The sequence below is a fragment of the Phocoena phocoena genome, chromosome 16, assembly GCF_963924675.1.
Source record: "Phocoena phocoena chromosome 16, mPhoPho1.1, whole genome shotgun sequence".
In the NCBI taxonomy this organism is placed as follows: domain Eukaryota; kingdom Metazoa; phylum Chordata; class Mammalia; order Artiodactyla; family Phocoenidae; genus Phocoena; species Phocoena phocoena.
In genome coordinates, this window is record NC_089234.1 from 79,573,816 (window position 1) to 79,596,979 (window position 23,164).

At 41.9% G+C, this 23,164-nt stretch overlaps 1 protein-coding gene across 1 annotated transcript in view; it reads left to right on the forward strand.

Annotated features, from left to right (window-relative positions):
- PCNX2 (pecanex 2) overlaps positions 1–23,164 on the forward strand; it is a 274,609-nt gene that overhangs the window by 138,320 nt on the left and 113,125 nt on the right. The window contains exons 20-21 of the mRNA XM_065894194.1: positions 14,580–14,721; positions 18,796–18,973. Of these exons, the coding sequence (XP_065750266.1) occupies positions 14,580–14,721; positions 18,796–18,973 (320 nt within the window). The remainder of the gene's footprint in view (positions 1–14,579; positions 14,722–18,795; positions 18,974–23,164) is intronic.

Sequence of the window (23,164 nt, forward strand, 5' to 3'; positions counted from 1 at the left end):
TGATTTGATGGCCTCAGTCTGACACTGTTGATATCTTATAAATTGAGAAATCAGAAAAAATAATTTTGCATAGAAGGAAACCGAGCTCTAACTGACTGTACTTTATGAGAGATTAAAATAGGAAATGTTGTTTAATATGTTATAGTTAGAAAGCTTTTTGTTTTGTAATCAAAAAAGTAATTCCAAGAGGCTGCTTTTCTTAAAGTCCCTCTGTTTATTTTAATTATTCAGAGTTCCCCCCAACCACTAAAAATGATAAGATGATAAATGAACATTTATTGAACCCTAACTCTAAGCCAGGCATTCTGTTAGGTACTTGAAATACTAAGCTGATTAAGACACAGCACCTACTCTTGACAAACTCACAATCTAGCGGGAAGATTAGTATTTAAATGAATACTTGCTCTGGTGTGACAGGTATTATAATTGTAGAATTCACAGTGTACAGTAATGGCTCAAAGGAATAACACATTTTGCCTCAAAACTAAAGGTGATATATACAGAATGCAGGCAGAAAGTGGGGTGCATGGTTTATAAATAATTTAAAAACAATAATAAATCCAATTAAAAGTTGGACTCCTTTTTATTATCATCATATGCTGACAGTTCTAAACAGTGCCAGTGTTAAACCCTCCTCCCACTGAGATGGACTTCGAATGCCCTGCCCCTGGCAACCATTGGTGGTGATTGTATTGGGAGCAGCGAGGGGGTGGGGAGGTGGCCAAGGAAAGCTCCAGATGGCAGGATGACAAATTCTGGAAAAAGATGAGGAGTTTCTCAAGTAGGAAATATGGAAGGGCATTCCAGGAAGGCCCCCAGCACATATATAAAGGCATATTAAACAGCATACTTGACTGCAGTGCAGGGGGAAATAGAAGTTATTTTCAATAGATGGTGATGATCCATTAGATATCCATATGGAAAAGCCATCAGTCTCAACTCCTATCTTGTAAGTGTATTCTACACCATAATCAATTCTAGGTAGCTTGCAGATCTAAATGTGAAATGTAAAACAATTAAAGTTTAGAGGAAAGTAGAAGGTAGTCATGATCTTTGTCTTTTAAACAGAACACAAAAGTCTCTAAAAGGAAAGATAAATGAGAACTTGGAGCATATTAAAATTATTTCTTTTTTACAAAAGATACTATTAGGAGAGTTAAAAAGCATCCCACAAAATGGGAAAAGATTTTCCCAATGCATATATGTGACTAAAGACTCATACCTAGCATGTATAAAGAACTCTTAAAATCAGGAAGGAAAGACATATAATTCAATAGGAAAAAGAACCAGGCAATAGACATGAAGAACCACTTTACAAGAGTGTATAATCCAAATGGCCAGTAAACACATGAAAAGGCACTCAGCTGCATTAGTCATTAGGAAAATGCAAAATAAAACCATAACATGATACCACTGTACACCCACCAGCGCAGCCAAAATGTAGGAGGGGGAAAATGTTTTGGCAAGGATGTGGAGCAAATGGAAGGAAAGTTTCACGCTGTTTGTGGGCGTGTAAATTGGCACAAGAACGTTGGAAAATTGTTTGGTGGCACCTCCTGGACCTTCCTATATGCACAATTAATAACCTGGTGATTCCACACCTAGATATATACTCCACAGAAATGTCCCGTGTTTACCAAAGGACATATAAAGAATGTTCATAGCAGCACTCTTCACAGTAGATACTGGAAACTAACCAAATGTCCATGAACAGTAGACTGGAAAAATTCTCTGTATATTCATGTAGTAGATGACTATATGGCAGTGAGAATGAACAAATGACAACTGCACACAAAAATGTGGAGGAATCTTACAAACAATGCTGAGCAAAAGACACACAAGAATAGTAGTCAAGACAAGCCTCTTAGATAGCCTCATCCACCAGAGGGCAGACAGCAGAAGCAAGAAGAACTACAATCCTGCAGAATGCGGAACAAAAACCACGTTCACAGAAAGATAGACAAGATGAAAGGCAGAAGGCTATGTACCAGACGAAGGAACAAGATAAAACCCCAGAAAAACAACTAAATGAAGTGGAGATAGGCAACCTTCCAGAAAAAGAATTCAGAATAATGATAGTGAAGATGATCCAGGACCTTGGAAAAACAATGGAGGCAAAGATAGAGAAGATGCAAGAAATGTTTAACAAAGACATAGAAGAATTAAAGAACAAACAAACACAGATGAACAATACAATAAATGAAATGAAAACTACACTAGAAGGAATTAATAGCAGAATAACTGAGGCAGAAGAATGGATAAGTGACCTGGAAGACAGAATGGTGGAAGTCATCGCTAAAGAAAAAAGAATGAAAAGAAATGAAGACAGCCTAAGAGACCTCTGGGACAACATTAAACGCAACAGCATTTGTATTATAAGGGTCCCAGAAGGAGAAGAGCGAGAGAAAGGACCCAAGAAAATATTTTAAGAGATTATAGTATAAAACTTCCCTAACATAGGAAAGGAAATAGCCACCCAAGTCCAGAAAGTGCAGCAAGTCCCATACAGGATAAACCCAAGGAGAAACACTTCGAGACACATAGTAATCAAATTGGCAAAAATTAAAGACAAAGAAAAATTATTGAAAGCAGCAAGGGAAAAACGACAGATAACATACAAGGGAACTCCCATAAGGTTAACAGCAGATTTCTCAGCAGAAACTCTACAAGCCAGAAGGGAGTGGCATGATATACTTAAAGTGATGAAAGGGAAGAACCTACAACCAAGATTAATCTACTCCGCAAGGATCTCGTTCAGATTCGATGGAGAAATCAAAAGCTTTACAGACAAGCAAAAGAGAATTCAGCACCACCAAACCAACTCTACAACAAATGCTAAAGGAACTTGTCTAAGTGGGAAACACAAGAGAAGAAAAGGACCTACCAAAACAAAGCCCCCCAAATTAAGAAAATGGTCATAGGAACACACATTTTGATAATCACCTTAAACATGAATGGATTAAATGCTCCAACCAAAAGACACAGGCTTGCTGAATGGTTACAGAAACAAGACCCGTATATGTGCTGTCTACAAGAGACCCACTTCAGACCTAGGGACACACACGAACTGAAAGTGAGGAGATGGAAAAAGGTATTCCATGCAAATGGAAATCAAAAGAAAGCTGGAGTAGCAATAATCATACCAGATAAAACAGACTTTAAAATAAAGAATGTTACAAGAGACAAGGAAGGACACTACATAATCATCAAAGGATCAATCCAAGAAGAAGATACAACAATTATAAATATATATGCACCCAACATAGGAGCACCTCAATACATAAGGCAACTGCTAACAGCTATAAAAGTGGAAATCGACAGTAACACAATAATAGTGGGGGACTTTAACACCTCACTTACACCAATGGACAGATCATCCAAAATGAAAATGAATAAGGAAACAGAAACTTAAAATGACACAATAGGGCAGATAGATTTAATTGATATTTATAGGACATTCCATCCAAAAATAGCAGATTACACTTTCTTCTCAAGTGCACACGGAACACTCTCCAGGAAGGATCACATCCTCGGTCACATATGAAGCCTCAGTAAATTTAAGAAAATCGAAATCATATCAAGCATCTTTTCTGACCACAACACTATGAGATTAGAAATGAATTACAGGGAAAAAAACGTAAAAATCACAAACACATGGAGGCTAAACAATATGTTACTACATAACCAAGAGATCACTGAAGAAATCAAAGAGGAAATCAAAAAATACCTAGAGACAAATGACAATGAAAACACGATGATCCAAACCCTATGGGATGCAGCAAAAGCAGTTCTAAGAGGGAAGTTTATAGCTATACAAGCCTACCTCAAGAGACAAGAAAAATCTCAAATAAATAATCTAACCTTACACCTACAGGAACTAGAGAAAGAAGAACAAACAAAACCCAAAGTTAGCAGAAGGAAAGAAGTCATAAAGATCCGAGCAGAAATAAATGAAATAGAAACAAAGAAAGCAATAGCAAAGATCAAAATAACTAAAAGCTGGTTCTTTGAGAAGATAAACAAAATTGATAAACCATTAGCCAGACTCATCAAGAAAAAGAGGAGAGGACTCAAATCAATAAAATTAGAAATGAAAAAGGAGAAGTTACAACAGACACCGCAGAAATACAAAGCATCCTGAGAGACTACTACAAGCAGTGCTACGCCAATAAAATGGACAACCTGGAAGACATGGACAAATTCTTAGAAAGGTATAACCTTCCAAGACGGGACCAGGAAGAAATAGAAAATATGAAAAGACCAATCACAAGTAATGAAATTGAAACTGTGATGAAAAATCTTCCAACAAACAAAAGGCCAGGACCAGATGGCTTCACAGGTGAATTCTATCAAACATTTAGAGAAGAGCTAACACCCATCCTTCTCAAACTCTTCCCAAAAACTGCAGAGGAAGGAACACTCCCAAAGTCATTCTCTGAGGCCACCATCACCCTGATACCAAAACCAGACAAAGATACTACAAAAAAAGAAAATTACAGACCAATATCACTGATGAATATAGATGCAAAAATCCTCAACAAAATACTTGCAAACGGAATCCAACAACACATTAAAAGGATCATACACCACGATCAAGTGGGATTTATCCCAGGGATGCAAGGATTCTTCAATATACCCAAATCAATCATTGTGATCCACCATATTAACAAACTGAAGGAGAAAAACCATATGATCATCTCAATAGATGCAGAAAAAGCTTTTGACAAAATTCAACACCCATTTATGATAAAAACTCTCCAGAAAGTGGGCATGGAGGGAACCTACCTCAACATAATAAAGGCCATATACAACAAACCCACAGCAAACATCATTCTCAATGGTGAAAACCTGAAAGCATTTCCTCTAAGATCAGGAAGAAGACAAGATTGTCCACTCTCACCACTATTATTCAACACAGTTTTGGAAGTCCTAGCCACGGCAATAAGAGAAGAAACAGAAATAAAAGGAATAACAATTGGAAAGAAGAAGTAAAACTGTCACTGTTTGCAGATGACATGATACTATACATGGAGAATCTTAAAGATGCCACCAGAAAACTACGAGAGCTAATCAATGAATTTGATAAAGTTGCAGGATACAAAATAAATGCACAGAAATCACTTGCATTCCTATACAGTAATCATGAAAAATCTGAAGGAGAAATTAAGGAAACACTCCCATTTACCATTACAACAAAAAGAATAAAATACCTCGGAATAAACCTACCTAGGGAGACAAAAGACCTGTATGCAGAAAACTGTAAGACACTAATGAAAGAGATTAAAGATGATACCAACAGATGGACTGATATACCATGTTCTTGGACTGGAAGAATCAATATTGTGAAAATGACTCTACTACCCAAAGCAATCTACAGATTCAATGCAATCCCTATCAAATTACCAATGGCATTTTTTACGGAACTAGAACAAAAAATCTTAAAATTTGTATGAAGACACAAAGACCTCGAATAGTCAAAGCAGTCTTGAGGGGAAAAAACGGAGCTGGAGGAATCAGACTCCCTGACTTCCGACTATATAACACAAAGCTACAGTAATCAAGACAATATGGTACTGGCACAAAAACAGAAACATAGATCAATGGAACAAGATAGAAAGCCCAGAGGTAAACCCACGCACCTATGGTCAATTAATCTATGACAAAGGAGGCAAGGATATACAATGGAGAAAAGACAGCCTCTTCAATAAGTGGTGCTGGGAAAACTGGACAGCTACATGTAAAAGAATGAAAGTGGAACACTCCCTAACACCATACACAAAAATAAACTAAAAATAGATTAGAGACCTAAATGTAAGACAGGACACTATAAAACTCTTAGAGGAAAACATAGGAAGAACACTCTTTGACATAAATCACAGCAAGATCTTTTTTGTTCCACTCCTAGAGTAATGGAAATAAACACAAAAATAAACAAATGGGACCTAATGAAACTTAAAAACTTTTGCACAGCAAAGGGAACCATAAGCAAGATGAAAAGACAACCCTCAGAATGGTAGAAAATATTTGCAAATGAATCAACGGACAAAGGATTAATCTCCAAAATATATAAACAGCTCATACAGCTTGTTATTAAAAAAACAAAGAACCCAATCCAAAAATGGGCAGAAGGCCTAAATAGACATTTCTCCAAAGAAGACATACAGATGGCCAAGAAGCACATGAAAAGCTGCTCAACATCACTAATTATTAGAGAAATGCAAATCAAAACTACAATGAGTGGCTTCCCTGGTGGCGCAGTGGTTGAGAGTCCACCTGCTGACGCAGGGGACACGGGTTTGTGCCCTGGTCCAGGAAGATCCCACATGCCGCGGAGCGGCTGGACTGTGAGCCATGGCCACTGAGCCTGCATGTCCAGAGCCTGTGCTCCGCAACGGGAGAGGCCACAGCAGTGAGAGACCCGCGTACCGCAAAAAAAAAAAAAAGAAAAAGAAAACTACAATGAGGTATCACCTCACACCAGTTAGAACGGGCATCATCAGAAAATCTACAGACAGATGCTGGAGAGGGTGTAGAGAAAAGGGAACCCTCTTACACTGTTGGTGGGAATGTAAACTGATACAGCCACCATGGAGAACGGTATGGAGGTTCCTTAAAAAACTAAAGGTAGAATTACCATATGATCCAGCTATCCCAGTACTGGGCATATACCCAGAGAAAACCACAATTCAAAAAGAGCCATGCACCCCAATGTTCATCGAAGAACTGTTTACAATAGCCAGGTCATGGAAGCAACCTAAATGCCCATGACAGACGAATGGATAAAGAAGATGTGGCGCATATATACAATGGAATATTACTCAGCCATAAAAAGGAACAAAATTGGGTCATTTGTTGAGACGTGGATGGATCTAGAGACTGTCATACAGAGTGAAGTAAGTCAGAAAGAGAAAAACATATTGTATATTAACTCATATGTGGAACCTAGAAAAATGGTAGAGATGAACTGGTTTGCAGGGCAGAAATTGAGACACAGATGTAGAGAACAAACGTATGGACACCAAGGGGGTAAAGTGGTGGGGGGTGGTGGTGGTGGGATCAATTGGGAGATTGGGATTGACATGTATATACTGATGTGTATAAAATTGATGACTAATAAGAACCTGCTGTATAAAAAAAATAAGATACAAGAATATATTGTACAACACAGGGAATACAGCCAATGTTTTATGTTATAAAAAAAGAAGAATAGTAGGCAAAAGTAAGTAATGGTGTTCAGGGATTTGACAGTGGTTACCTTGTGGGGCAGTGACTGTAAGCAGGCATGGGGGTGCTTTGAGGCTGTTTCTTAAGCCAAGTGCCAGGGACACAGCTCTATGTGTGTGTATTTTATGCATGTGTCTTTGTATAAAAGAGTTAAACGAAAAGGTTTTTAAAAATCCAGCATCGATAATTTAGGTAACCAGTTCAGTATAGAATTTAGGTGGAAAACTGATAGAAGATGATTACGTAGAATTACAAAGCAGCAGAATATGGAAAGCCTATATGCCATATTAAGGCATTGTACTTGGGTGTATGGACAGACACAGTGGAGAACAATGAAGGCTATGAGCTATACCATGGCTAGATGTGCCTTTGTAACAGATCTTTGGTGGCAACAGGACAGAAAAACAGATGGTGTATAAAGAAACTGGAGCCAAGGAGATCATTCATTTGCTCAACCCATATTTATTGAAGGATTACTGTGTCACCATGGGGGATATGGCAGTGAACAAGACAAAGTCCTTGCCCTCATGGAGCTTACCTGGTAATTGGGAAAGCAGATGCTAAATAACACACAAATAAAGACACAAATAAGATATCAAATTGAGATGTTTTATAAAGAAAAATTTATTACAGTAAAGAAATCATGAAAGGAGGAGGCTGTTTTAGATATGGTGGTCAGGAGAGGACCCGTTAAGGACGTGGCACTTGAGCAGAGACCTAAACAGGATGAGGGAGTGAGTCATCAAAATATCCAGAGAGGAGAGTCCCAGGCAGAAGGGACAGCAAACGCAAAGCTTCTGAAAGGGGAAAAACTTGGTGTATTTAATATTCAAGGAACATCACTGAGGAAGAGAGTGAATAATGGAGAAGGCGGTTGGAAATAAGATCAAAAAGGTAACAAGGTGCCAAATCATAAGGGTCTTCTAAAACGTGGTAAGGACATTAGATTTTCTATTACTCAAGAGACAGGAGGAGGCTGAGTATCATAGCAAATACCCCCAAATCGTGGTGGCTTATTAACAAAGCAAAAGTTTATTTTTTGTTCATGCAGAGTCCAGTGGGATGTGGTCAAAAGATTTTTCCTAGTCACTGTCCTTTGCATAGTGTAGGGTCATGGTCACTTGGGGACCAGGCTTCTTCAGTATTAGGAATCCATCACCTTATGCTCTCAAGGTCACTATGGAATCCTAACATCCCTGAGCCAGCAGGTAGAGGGGAGAAGAAGCATGGAGTACCATGCACCCAGTACTTAACCAGTTGACCTGGAAGTGACACAAGTCTGCTCGCATTCTCTTGGCAAGAACAAGTCACGTGGTCCTCCTGTATGCAAGGAATAACCAGGAGATGGAATCCCCAGCTGGGCAGCCACTTCCCAATATCAGCTCCGTAAAAAAAGGGGAGTGTGTCTCTTTGGAGATCAGCTAAATGAAATTTCTTTGTTGCAGGTTTTATCATAATTAGGATGAAAAGCCATTGGAGACTCACTAATAGGGTAGTAACGAAGTCTTAAAAATCCCCCTGGTGGGCTTCCCTGGTGGCGCAGTGGTTGAGAGTCTGCCTGCCAGTGCAGGGGACATGGGTTCGAGCCCTGGTCTGGGAAGATCCCACATGCCGCGGAGCAACTGGGCCCGTGAGCCACAATTACTGAGCCTGCGCGTCTGGAGCCTGTGCTCCGCAACAAGAGAGGCCGCCATAGTGAGAGGCCCGCGCACCGCGATGAAGAGTGGCCCCCGTTTGCCACAACTAGAGAAAGCCCTCGCACAGAAATGAAGACCCAACACAGCCATAAATAATAAATAAATAAATAAATAAATAAAGCAAACTGTCAACAAGTAAAAATAAATAAACACTAAAAAAAAAAATCCCCCTGGCTGCTGGCTGGATTAATCTGTGGTTGTGGGACATTAAAGAAGCAAGGAGACCAGTTTTAAGGAAGTTTCTTTAGGTTAGACATGATGGTGACTTGGACCAGGGTGATAGCAGCACAGGAGGAAAAATGTGGCTGAATTTGGGATAGATTTTGAAGGTGGAGCCAGTAAGATTTGCTTATAGGTTGGATATGTAAGATATGAAAGAGACTAAGGAAAGGATTTTGGCCTGGAAAACTAGGTGAGGTGCCCTTTAATGAGATGATGCCCAAATGGCATCTTGCTTCTCAAATGTCATCTTCTTAATTATGCCTCCCAGGCCACCCTGTTTTACACTGTAGCCCACGTGAACACCAGGAACTCTTTTTTTTTTTTTTAAAAGAAGATGTTGGGGGTAGGAGTTTATTAATTAATTTATTTACTTTTGCTGTGTTGGGTCTTCGTTTCTGTGCGAGGGCTTTCTCTAGTTGTGGCGAGCGGGGGCCCCTCTTCATCGCGGTGCGTGGGCCTCTCACTATGGCGGCCTCTCTTGTTGCGGAGCACAGGCTCCAGGCACGCAGGCTCAGTAGTTGTGGCTCACGGGCCTAGTTGCTACATGGCATGTGGGATCCTCCCAGACCAGGGCTCGAACCCGTGTCCCCTGCATTAGCAGGCAGGTTCTCAACCACTGCGTCACCAGGGAAGCCCCAGGAACTCTTGATCCTCTTCACTCTACTCTGTTCTTTCACTCATCACCCATCCTTCATAATGTACTGTGTAATTTACATATTTATTATGTTGATTGTTTATTGTTTGTACTAGAGGGTAAGTTCCATCAGGGCAGAGTTTTATAATGTTTTGGGCGCTCATTTTCCCATGTGCCTAAGAAAAGTGTCTGGCAGAGTGTCTGGCTCATGTGTGGAATGAATGAATGGTAGACACGGGAGGAGTAGGTATAGGTGAGAGCATGGAATGAAGACCTTTGCTCGAGATGGTTATTAGACATTCAAAATATATTGGAGAGTTGGATATACTGGTTTGGAGTCCAGGAAAAAGGTCGTGCATGGAGATGTATTTTTAGTAGTCAACAGCATACTGACAATAGATTCTTAAGGCCATGGAACTGGATAAGATCATGTAGGGAATTATGAGAAGTCTGGAGTAATTAACTGGGTCAGACACTGCTGGGAGGTTATGTTGAGGACTGAGACTGACCATTGGATAGCAACGTGAGGTTCTTAGGAAAACAGTTTCATGGAGCGGTTGGGATGAGACTTTGATTGGAGTGAACTCAGAAGACAAAGGGAGTTTAAGTTGTGGATAAAGCGAGTGTAGCCAAAATTCTTTTGAGAAATTATTACCAAGGAGTGCAAAGAAATAGGGTGATATCTGGAAAATATCCAGCATCTGGAAGGCAAAGCGTCAAGGGGGGTATGTCTTTTTTTAGGACAAAAGATATTACAGTGTGTTTACATTGTGATGAAGATGATCCAATAAAGAGAGAAAAAAAACAGGTTATTCAGGAGAACGGGGGAGAACCACAAAAGGCCCTTAAGGAGTAAGAAGTAATGTTATACAGTGCACACAAATGATGGGATTAGGAAAGAGTGAGTTTATTTGGATAAAAGACAATTATAATTTTTTTAAGATAAGAGATTGAGGATCTGAACAGTGAAACTAGAAAGGAGGAGATAGATATGTAAGAAGTAAGCACAGAGAATCAACATATTCTAGTCCTGTATGGAGGAAGAACTTCTAGAACAGTGGTTCTCATACATGAGCACGTATCAGAATCACTTGTAGGATTTATGAAACACGGATTACTGGGCCCAGCCCACAGATTTCTGATACAGCAGGTCCAGGATTGCATCTGAGAATTCGCATTCTTAACGAGTTGCCGGTGCCTCTTTCTCAAAGTACCACGTGGAGTCTAGCAACATCTGTATTCCTCAGGAGCTTACTAGAAATGCAGAATGTCCAGCTCCACTCCAGACCCATCGGATCAGATTCTGTCTTTTAACAAGTGATTTATGTGCATGATGAAGTTCGAGAATCACCGTTCTAGGATAGTGTGTTCAGCCTTGTCCCCAGGTGATTCCAACATGCAGCTATGATTGAGAACAGCTGACTCAGGGTGACCCCAAGGTATATTGCCTGCATGACTAGGTGACTGTGAAGTGTCATGAAATAAGATAAAAACTTCATAAGGAGGAGCAGGTGTGTGGAGGTTGACAGAGTGCAGCTTTTGACACGCTGTATTGGAAGATTCCTTTGGGACATCAGCTGAAGCTCTTCAGTTGAGTATTTAGATGTTGAAGCTGGGAGAGGGATGGAAGATCTGTCTCACTCAATGACAGATCTGAGCATCGTCAGCATGGAAGTAATAATTCACATTAGGGGTGTTGAGGACCTCAGCTCAAGAAAATGAGAAAACTGGCAAAGAGGTCCAAGGAAGGCACATGAGCCAGGGTAAAGCGAGAGAACCCTGCAGAGGAAGTGGGAAGAGCAGTGTGAAAGGTGTGAGCACAGGCAGGAGTTGGCAGGACACAGAAGCTGAAGTGAGCGTTGTAGACAGAAGGAAGAATCAGTGATGTTTTCTGTCTCAGGAAGTTCCAGTAGGGCTTCCCTGATGGCACGGTGGTTGAGAATCCTCCTGCCAGTGCAGGGAACACGGGTTCTAGCCCTGGTCCGAGAAGATCCCATGTGCCACGGAGCAACTAAGCCCATGCGCCACAGCTACTGAGCTTGCGCTCGAGAACCTGCGTGCGGCAACTACTAAAGCCCGCACGCCACAACTACTGAGCCCATGTGCCACAACTACTCAGCCCGTGAGCCACAACTACTGAGCCCGCATGCCGCAGCTGCTGAAGCCCACACGCCTAGAGCCCGTGCTCTGCAACAAGAGAAGCCACCGCAATGAGAAGCCTGTGCACCGCAACAGAGTAGACCCCGCTCGCTGCAACTAGAGAAAGCCCACGCACAGCAACAAAGACCCAATGCAGCCAAACATAAATAGATAGATAGATAGATAGATAAATAAATAAATAGACTTATTTAAAAAAAGAAAGTTCCAGTAACATAGACTGAAAAATATCAGTTATCTGTCATTTGGGAAATCACAAGTGGCCTTGCCATGCACAGTTCCGGGCAGGGGTAGCTGCAAAGCCGTGGGGCAGAAGTTTTAGCAGGAAACAGGAGACAAGGAAGTGGGATTGTCAGACATGGACGACCATTCCAAGAAGCTTGGCTGTGCCGAAAAGGACAGAGTGAGTGCTAGAAGATGTCAGTGGAAAGCAAGTTTTCAACTTGGCCAAGACCGGAATCTTGCCACTGGCCATTAGGAAAGAGCCATTGGTGAGTCAAGGGGGAAACTGCTGAATCAAGATGTCGGGAAGAATGGAAGCCAGGGCATCCGTGGGGTCAGCCTCAGTAGGAGCAAGAAGGTGGGTATGAATATAGATAAATTTGTAGTTGAGGGGTTGGGAAGTGGGAAAATTTACGTTTAATATCTTAAATTTTCTCTAGGAAGTAGGGGTCAAAGTCATTTGCTTGGAAAGAGTTGGGGGGGATCTTGGAGATTTATTTTTAAAATTTTTATGTACTTTCACAAAAGATAACTCCTATCTATATGTAAAATGTATCATATACCTAGATTTTTAAAATTATGTATCATAAACTTCGTTCCTTATGAAATAACCCATTTCCAAACACTGACCAGGAAAGATTAATATTAATAACACCCAAAGATGAATTCCTACCTGATATCCTTATTTTCAACCTTAATTTTCCTCCAGCACTTCCTCCCTGTTTCACTTATAACTAAAATTAGTTGTTTTTTTCCTGATAATTTCTCGTTGTATCTCTCTTCTGCTTGTTAAGTTAATCATTGGGGTGTTTGTTCTTGCTGTTTCCCACGTGATGAAGTGTTTCTACTCTCTCTGTTCTCACCATTCCCATCTCATTCAAATTAATTCTTTTCAAGCAAGATTTCTGAATGCCAGACCTCTCCTTGTAATCTCAATGACATGACGATAGCCTTTATGTTTTTGAGTTATAAATATAATACATTCCTATATAGATATGTAAACCATATAAAGGAGGAAGTAAAACGTCAGTTCCCAATTGTGTGTGTGTGGGTGTGTATGTTTGTGTTGCTTTCTGTGACCCTTTACATAAAGTCCCAGCCAAAGTAGGTTGGAAAGCGGTAATTTGTCTCCTAATCCTGGATAGGAAACCTGGAGGGGATGGCCTATTTTATGTCACTGCCATGTCTCTCTGCACGGTGTGTGTCAACAGTTTCTCTTTCATGAGTTGGTCCTTGTGTCATCCAAACAGCGTAAAACCTACCTGGCTCTCTTGGTTTTTCACTATAGATTATTGGGGGTGGAAGTTTTTTTAATTATAAATTGTTGAAGAATATGATTCCAGAAGTTTGATGGAGTCCCGTTCCCCCTGGGCAGATTTAGGCTTTGAGTCCTGTCATATCTGGTCCATCTGCCCAGGTCTCTGATGGTGAGTTGGGGTCCACCGCAGCCTCTCAGTGACTAGCAGACAGAGATCTGGTGGGGAGTGAGATGGACCCACCTGAGGACCTGAACCTGGTGTGCTCTCCCCACGGAGGTGGGAAGCACAGGAGAGCAGGGATGCAGTGTTTCCCATCCCCTGATACTATGGCCTAGGGAGTCTGTGCTCTGACCAATAGGACCAGCCTCTCCTCTCCAGAGAGAGAAGTGGTAAGAGATGGGTGAGAGGCACAGTGTTACCCCATCATGGGGAGGAGAGCTGACTTCTCCGCCATGATTAGTAGGAAGGATGGGCGGGACACACAAAGCCGAGGACCAGAAAGATGAAAGCAGTCATTCGTGACCACACACTAGTGGATGGTAGAGTCTGAATACAAACCCAGATTGGTGTGACTTAAAACCTTAGCCTTTGTGGGAATGGATCTCACTTCCACGATGCCTCCTTCATTGTGAAGACTCACTGGAATGAAATACATTTCTAGTGATAGGGGGTTGTGGGTCAGCTTTCTCTTATGTGTGTAGATGGCCAGGAATTCGATTGTGGATTCATAGACTAAAAACAGGCAGAGGAGAGCCTGGAAAGTAGCCCCAGACTCAGAAGCAACCCCAAGCTTAAGAGGGGATGGGCCCGTGAGATTGTTTCCCAGTTCTCCATCCTTCGCTTTCTACCCTCACTCACTCTGAGATGGCTTGATGTGATGTGACAGCTCATTTCATGGGTCCCAGTAATAATTAATATGGAAAAAAGCAATTGACTTGAAAAATTGGGAAACTGGCCTATACTGTATATTATTATTTAGGAACGATGTAGAAACAAAGCTAAAAGTGCCTGCCTGGGAAGAAAATTGGTCCCTCTTGTCTGGTATCTGGAGTTCTGCAGCTCTTGAATGAAGGGGAGGGGGTGGGTCTTACTTATTATTACGTATACTTAAAGAAAAATAATGTGATCAGTGGCCGTTCTAAGTGGTTTTTGTGTATCTTTCAGATGTCGCCCATTTAATGTGGTTTGAAAAACTCTATGTTTGGCTTCAGTGTTTTGAAAAATACATCTTGTACCCAGCAATCATTTTGAATGCCCTTACTACGGATGCATTTTCGATAAGCAATTACCGGAGACTTGGTACCCAGTAAGTGGATAACCATTTATTCTCATCATGATTTGGATCACCACGTTTTCAAAATCGAGTGGGTTTCCTCTGAACAGGCTGCAGCAGAAGCCAACTTCTGTCTACCAGTGACGGGCCACGTAACAGTAAGCCATGGTGGTCTCAGACTCGCTGGAGCTAGATGGTTATTGTAGAGGGACTGGGGGGCAAACGAAGTTAGATCTGCTTGGAGTGATCTTGTGAATAAGCATCAGTAGATTTGAAAATCACCCTGCAAACGCTTAGTCAGGAGCCTTAAGAAGATGACCGAAGTGCAGTGTGATTCCAGGGTTCCCGGCATTCCAACCGTAGTGCTTAGAGCTTTATTATGAAGTGCCTCTAGCACTTCACGCAGCAAAGACTCGAGCATTTTGTGTCTGAGGGAGGGGGAACTTAATCACTGTTACTGCTCTCTTTGCATTTCTCAGGAAAAGCCTCATAATTAAAAAAAATGGACCCCAGAGAGACTTCATATCAACAAGATGCCTGTTTTTGCAAAGCATTAACAGCATATAGCTGAGTTAGTGGTTTCATGTTTTAAAAGGAACTCTGAAATTACAAACGGAAACCTACTTGATAATTTGTGGATGTGTTGTTCTGACAAAAGGTTGACATTTCTGTTCAAATAAGTTCATAAAGGAGGATGATGTGAAAGAGGTTCCTTCCCAGATTTGCATATGAGTCACTTTGCTTAAACGTTACGTGCCCAAGTCAACCCTGATTCATAATCCCAAGCATGCCTCCTCTTCCTTTTGGGCCGTGATGAGGACAAATTAATTAATATTTGCCCAAGATGGAGCAAACTCAGGTAGAAGGCACGCGAATTCTCGGCTGGACCTTGAGTAGATTCATGGTCGCACGAAGCAGACACTAAATGAAACGACCCTACAACCTTCCTGTCTTTATCAGACTCTGCCTTCCTTCCAGTCTAGAACTGTGTCAGTCAGACCAGGGCAGGAAGTCCATGCCCTTTGGTATTTTAAATCCTAGACTTCGGATCCAGGGATGAAAATTAGTCTCACTGGATGAAGAAGGCAGGTGATGGGGTTACAGACCTCTTGTATAGTTTGAGTAGGGCCCCGTCCATGAGCTAACCCTACCTCTAGAACACTGAGTGCTTTTCTAGTAAGCAGGTGTTTCCAGTGTGGTACCATCTTGGCTGACCCCATGACGACATTCTGAAACAAGGCAGATCCCCAGTTTTCAGAACAAGGACTCACAGTCAGAACCACAGCAGTCACACACGTACCGGTGCTGCCCTGGGATAGCGAGCAAAAGGATTGAAAGTCCTCGCTTCCTAACATTAGGACTAGGGCTTCAAGCTAAGCCTGCCAGTTGAGGCCAGGCAGCTCTGGCTGTTGGAAGAGGATGGATGCATGGGTTGGGAATTATGCAGAGTCAGATAAACAGTTCAGAGAGAGTCTACTTTGAAGTAAGATTAATCTCTATCCCCTGTCATTTTTTCCCAGACATTAAAGTCAGAAAGTAGCACCTCACCCATGTACCCCCAAATAATCTTAATTTGATGATACGAACAGAATTCTTTTTCTTGGAGCCCAAAGTTGATAACTCCTTTATATTCTTGAGGCATCCGTCTGACGACTTAAAAAAAAATCTCTCAAGATTTCAAGCACCCCACTAGACTAGCTGTTCTCAGACAGGATGGCAGGAGACCATATGTCAGCATCACCTAGAGACCTGTTTCAAACTGTGTAAGCCCATCCCACACCCTGCCCTCACTGAGAACCATGGTACCAGATAGTGAACTCTTCAATGACAGGCAGTGTTTCTTATTCAGCTTTCAGTACCATCGGTCCAGTAAGTGGTAGAAGGATGGATGGATGGATGGATGGATGGATGATTGAGTGGGGGACTGGTCAATGAAGAGTGGGTGCATCATGATAACTGGGTAGGTATTTGTATTTCCCAGCCTGATCTAAAAGGATGCTTTGCACCTGTCCCAGGCCATTGTTCCCGGATTGCTACCTAATCCTTTATAAGACCTTTAGCTAGACCTACAACAATCCACGAATCATTGAATGTAACCATTACCGTTGCAATGTTACAAGAGCCATAAACGTCACTCCTTAAGAGCTCTCTTAATCTTCACCAGTCATCATTAATAAACATAAAATGAATGCTGTCCATTTCAGTCATAGTCACGGAAAACAAACTTTAGAGTTGAGCCTCATCTAGCTTTGGCCTGAATAACCCGGAAAGTCACTGATCTCCTTGGAAAACCAGAATATCCCTAGTCTTGGGACACCTTATCCTTGGGAGCCCCCCAAGGGCTTTGGCTATGCCACAGAGATTTCTTGTACCCGGGGCTGTTGTCAGAGGTGAGTGGACCTGCAGTCGTGTTTTCATACTGATTTTTCATCACAGGTGTCAGTTGTCCACTGGAGAAGGAAAGGGTCACGGAGCGGTGCTCAGCCTTGCTGCAGGAACAGACCTTCAGTGGAAGGTCTTACCACTCTCCCCAGACCCGCATGTCATCAAGGGCTAGTTTTTCTCAGGAGCCAAATCTAAGCCCATCACACGAGGGCTTTGACCAAACCTCATCAGATGCATCCTGGGACAGGGTGGAATCAATTGCTACACTAGGTCTGAAGGCATATAAAGTATCAACTTAAGGCCAACGGAAGTGCTAACCTTAGATCTTCCTGATGACAGTTTTGTACTCGATAGATGCCAAGACTTGGGAAACACGTTTTGAATGCCCCAGTCCTGAGACAGGATATTATTAGTGCTGATGAGGGTCTAGAGCTCAGGATCCCGCTAGGATTAGGGAAATTCAGGCCTGCCCCCTCACCCCCATTTTCTGTACTTAGAAAAAGAAAACCTCTCTTTGTGATAAACAACAGGGTCCTACTGTACAGCACAGGGAACTGTAGTCACTATCCTGTGATAAACCATAAAGGAAAAGGACGAGAAAAAGAGTCCATATATGTATCGCTGAGTCACTTTGCTGTACAGCAGAAACTAACACAACATTGTAAACCAACTGTACTTCAATAAAGTTAAAAAGGAAAAAGGAAACCTCTCTTTCAAGTGCAACTGTCCCCTGGAAAGTATTGCCACTTTTGTCTTTCTTTTGAGTTCCCAAATAGGATGTTCTACTGGAGGGGATTCTGGCTAAAATGTGCAAGGCCTTCTTTCAGGAAGACCCCTCAAGGTGCTAGTGGCTTGCCGTGTCCAGCTCTTCTGAGCACTGATCAGTTGCCTTCCCGTCTCAAGGTGGGGAGATCGTTGGCCTCACTGTCTGCTGGAACCGCACACATGGCACATGCTTCTGACACGCGTTAGTAACCCGACTCCCTAGACAGGAGCATTCAGGAGTTCAGTCCTCACAGCAAAGTCCTGCTGTTTCTCTGCCGGGCTGCCTCTGTCGTGCTCCTTAACTCAAAAGGCCTATGTCATGGGGGCCTGTGTCATGTTGATGATGTAATTTTCAGTGGAAAAAAAAGGGAGAGCGGAAAGCTTATGTTTACAAAGACAGCAAATATGGTGGAAAACATTGGAAGTGAATATGTAAAGTAAAAATGGCATTATTGAGATAGTGGGATCTTTTTCCTCTTTTCAGAATTTAATATTAGCTATTGCTACGTCATTGATTCGGGGAGATTCTTTTGTAATAGAAAGGCTTACACTGAGCAGATGCTAACAGGGACAGCCTGCTCTGTCTCCTCACTTGCCACCAAGCTCCCCGTGGAACCTGGCAGTGCAGTAGTCCTTCCGATAAGCTCCAAGGGAGCTCTGTGGCCTGCATTGCAAAGTCCCGGGGATGATGGTGACGCTGACTCTAGTGGCAGCGTCTGTGTTGGCGAGTCCCTCGGGATGGAGTTTCACTCCTAGCTCCACTCTGTGTGAACATACACTCAAACTCTGAGACGCAGTTTACTCCTCTGTATAACGAGGATAATAAAGGGCCCAGCATCTTGGCTTTCTGTAAAGCGCATAACGCACAGTAAACGCTCAAGAAACGTGAGCCATTGTCACTCACCTAGTAAGGTACGGGCTGTGAAGTGATCGCTTCCTTTCTTTCCTTTTCAACAGCTGGGACATTTTCCTGATGGTCATAGCGGGCCTGAAGCTGCTGCGGACCTCCTTCTGTAACCCGGTCCACCAGTTTACTCACTTGGGCTTCACCATCATCTTTTTCCATTTCGACTACAAAGACATTTCAGAGAGTTTCTTACTGGATTTCTTCATGGTGTCCATTTTATTCAGCAAGGCAAGTAGATTAGCTCTTTTCTTCATTTCAGTATGTAAAAGGTGCATTTCTTCTCAAATGCTTTAAGAGTTTGAAACATTTTCTTTTAAAAGCAATTAAGGCATGAATTTACATTGATTTGCGTATGCGAGTCACACTCCTGCTGCCATTTGAGGAACATTCCCCATGGAATAGAAATATGCCATGTTATTTGCCAAAAATCACTAATTAAGATGAATTAGCCATTTGTGTTGCTTGAAACTTTATGACCTTTGTCTCTGTTAACAATCTCATCACGGAACTTCCTCGATCTCCAAATGCTCTAAATTAAAGATTAGCCACCAGGCTAATTGTTTTTTTTTTTTTGATTTAGCATTTTGCCTCTTGAGGTAAAGTTTGAGATGTGGGACCCGAGGGCCAGGTCCCTTGGAGTATTTTCTTTCCCTTGGCTTGTCTCAGGTCAAGATTTCATAAGTTGTAAATCCATCCATGGGCAGTGAGAAACCCTAATCACAGTTCAGGCAAATATATGGGAATGGCATCTAACGTTTAACATGAGGGAGATAAGGTCCTTGGGATACTGGTCTGAGTGTACGTGTTCTGAGCACCGTGACAAAGCTGGGGTGTGTAAACAGAAATTGGAAAAAGAATTTGGGAAACTCCTTCCTCATGCGCTCCGTTGAATACAGCAGCCATGGGTTTTCTGCCCTCGGATTGACTTAACTGTTCCCCCTTTTGGTTAATAATTTTTAAATTCTAAGGTTTTGTTTTTCTTTTTTCCTGAACTTCATTTTTTCACCCCTATTGATCATTCCTGTGAATTCCTCTCTTTATTACCTCTCCTTCACCTGGCTTCCTCTTTACTTGTTTTAAGTGACAAAAATTCAAATATTATAATTGTCATATTACTTCAGCAGCCCTCCCCTGTTTTCCCATCGTATGACCAAGCTCTGGCTTTGGTCTTTTACCCACAAAGATTTGTTTCTGTTTGTCTGAGTTCTGTCTGGTCTTGATAAGTTTATCCCATTTTTCTGGTGATTCAGACCACAGGCTTCCATAATCTGTTTTCCTTCATTATGTCTGAATGTCCGTGATCTCACATAATAAATGTAAAATTGTCTCCTGTGATCTTGAAAGCATTGATGAAGTTATAAATTATTTTACTACTCACAGTGGTCAAAGCTCATTCTCAGATGCAAAATGGACTGGAACAGGTTGAATTCCTAACTCTGGCATTATTTACATGTTGACCTGGTAATATTGATATTCCTTTCTGAAACGTTGTCTCCTGTAAAGTTGAAAATAATGATGCCCGCCTCACTTAGGCGTCAAGAGGATTGATTAACGTAAGTAGGAAAGAGGTTTTTAAGTAGCGTGTGCTTTCCAAATATGAGGCAGGACTTTTAAAGCCATGTTAAGTAGAAAAAGAGAAGTTACACCCTGTTCAGGACGTGAAGGAGTGCGGCTGCTTCTCTGCAGTGAACTGTCTGTTTTCAGTAGCTTCCTGTGTAAGTGAAAAGTGCCAGGTAAACAAAAGCGGAGCAGAGAGGGGTGAATGAAATGAGTCTTCTAAGTGATTCCACGTTGCAATAGAACAGGGATTTTCACTTGCTGGAGGGCAGGCAGCCTCCCCGCCGAGCTGCCTGCTGGTCAGCTGGGAACCAGCTACTGCTGAGAGGTCTGGTAGGTGCAGGTGTCCAGATCAAGAGGCTTGCTGGACGCAGAGGAAGGATTGATGCAGAGCTATTGTTCGTTCTTCCTGTCCACGAGGGCACTTTGTACCGTCCTGAGCGTCATGAGTAGGGTGGGGCCCGATGGGACATAGTCTGAAACTAAATCCGTAAAAACTCAGTGCTACAGACATCTGAGTTTCACTTGCCATTATCTTTTTTTTTTTTTTTTTTGCGGTACGCAGGCCTCTCACTGTTGTGGCCTCTCCCGTTGCAGAGCACAGGCTCCGGACGCGCAGGCTCAGCGGCCATGGCTCACGGGCCCAGCCGCTCCGCGGCATGTGGGATCTTCCCGGACCGGGGCACGAACCCGTGTCCCCCGCATCGGCAGGTGGACTCTCAACCACTGCGCCACCAGGGAAGCCCGCCATTATCTTTTTAAAGCACCAGTGAAAACACTAAAAATTTCAGGCAGAACCAGTGTGACAGTGTTCCTGTTTCCACTAATTGAGAGAGCATTAGCACGTGTAATTTGAACAGTCGGCTTTTAGGCTGGGAAAAATGGCCGAGTCTAAAAGAAAAAAAAACAAGTGAGACGAAAACGAAAAAAAAATCAGCATATAGCAAGTCAGTCCTGACACACCCCTGACTCCGTCTATGCCTGCTCACTCTTTATCTTGACAGAGCTGGTAGCAGGGCATTTTCTGGAATGAGAAACCAGATCTGATTCCGACAAAAAATACAGTTAAAGAAAGAGACAGCATTTGAGGTCTTCCGGGAAAGAAAAGCCAGTAGAAATTAGTGACAGAATATGGTGGCAATGAGGGAGGTGACAGTTAATGTTTCTTGTAAAGATCCTGCCTGCTTACCCCAACTGCTGCTTCCTGTTCATTCTCCTCATTTTAAGACATCTTTTAAAAAATTGTCCCTATTAACATATTTCCTAGGGGCTTTCTAGACCTCCAGTATTTTTAACATCTTTATTGGAGTATAATTGCTTTACAATAGTGTGTTAGTTTCTGCTGTATAACAAAGTGAATCAGCTATACGTATACATATATCCCCATATCTCCTCCCTCTTGCATCTCCCTCCCTCCCACCCTCCCTATCCCACCCCTCTAGGTGGTCACAAAGCACCGAGCTGATCTCCCTGTGCTATGTAGCTGCTTCCCACTAGCTGTTTTACATTTAGTAGTGTATATATGTCCATGCCATTCTCTCACTTCGTCCCAGATTACCCTTCTCCCTCCCCGTGTTCTCAAGTCCACTCTCTATGTCTGCGTCTTTATTCCTGTTCTGCCCCTAGGTTCTTCAGAACCCCTTTTTTATTAGATTCCATATATGTGTGTTAGCATACCGTATTTGTTTTTCTCTTTCTGACTTACTTTTCACTCTGTATGACAGACTCTAGGTCCATCCACCTCAATACAAATAGCTCAATTTCATTTCTTTTTATGGCTGAGTAATACTCCATTGTATATATGTGTCACATCTTCTTTGTCCATTCATCTGCCGATGGACACTTAGGTTGCTTCCATGTCCTGGCTATTGTAAATAGAGCTGCAGTGAACATTGTGGTACATGACTCTTTTTGAATTATGGTTTTCTCAGGGTATATGCCCAGTAGTGGGATTGCTGGGTCATATGGTAGTTCTATATTTAGTTTTTAAAGGAATCTCCATACTGTTCTCCATAGTGACTGTATCAATTTACATTCCCACCAACAGTGCAGGAGGGTTGCCTTTTCTCCACACCCTCTCCAGCGTTTATTGTTTGTAGATTTTTTGATGACGGCCATTCTGACTAGTGTGAGGTGATAACCTCATTGTAGTTTTGATTTGCATTTCTCTAATGATAAGTGATGTTGAGCATTCTTTCATGTGTTTGTTGGCAGTCTGTATATCTTCTTTGGAGAAATGTCTATTTAGATCATCTGCCCATTTTTGGATTGGGTTCTTTGTTTTTTTGATATTGAGCTGCATGAGCTGCTTGTAAATTTTGGGGATTAATTCTTTGTCAGTTGCTTCATTTTCATATATTTTCTCCCACTTTGAGGGTTGTCTTTTTGTCTTGTTTATGCTTTCCTTTGCTGTGCAAAAGCTTTTAAATTTCATTAGGTCCCATTTGTTTATTTTTGTTTTTATTTCCATTTCTCTAGGAGGTGGGTCAAAAAGGATCTTGCTGTGATTGATGTCACAGAGTGTTCTGCCTATGTTTTCCTCTAAGAGTTTTATGGTGTCTGGCCATACATTTAGGTCTTTAATCCATTTTGAGTTTACTTTTGTGTGTGGTATTAGGGAGTGTTCTAATTTCATTCTTTTACATGTAGCTGTCCAGTTTTCCCAGCACCACTTATTGAAGAGGCTGTCTTTTCTCCATTGTATATTCTTGCCTCCTTTATCAAAAATAAGGTGTCCATATGTGCATGGGTTTACCTCTGGGCTTTCTATCCTGTTCCACTGATCTATATTTCTGTTTTTGTGCCAGTACCATACTGTCTTGACTACTGTAGCTTTGTAGTATAGTCTGAAGTCTGGGAGCC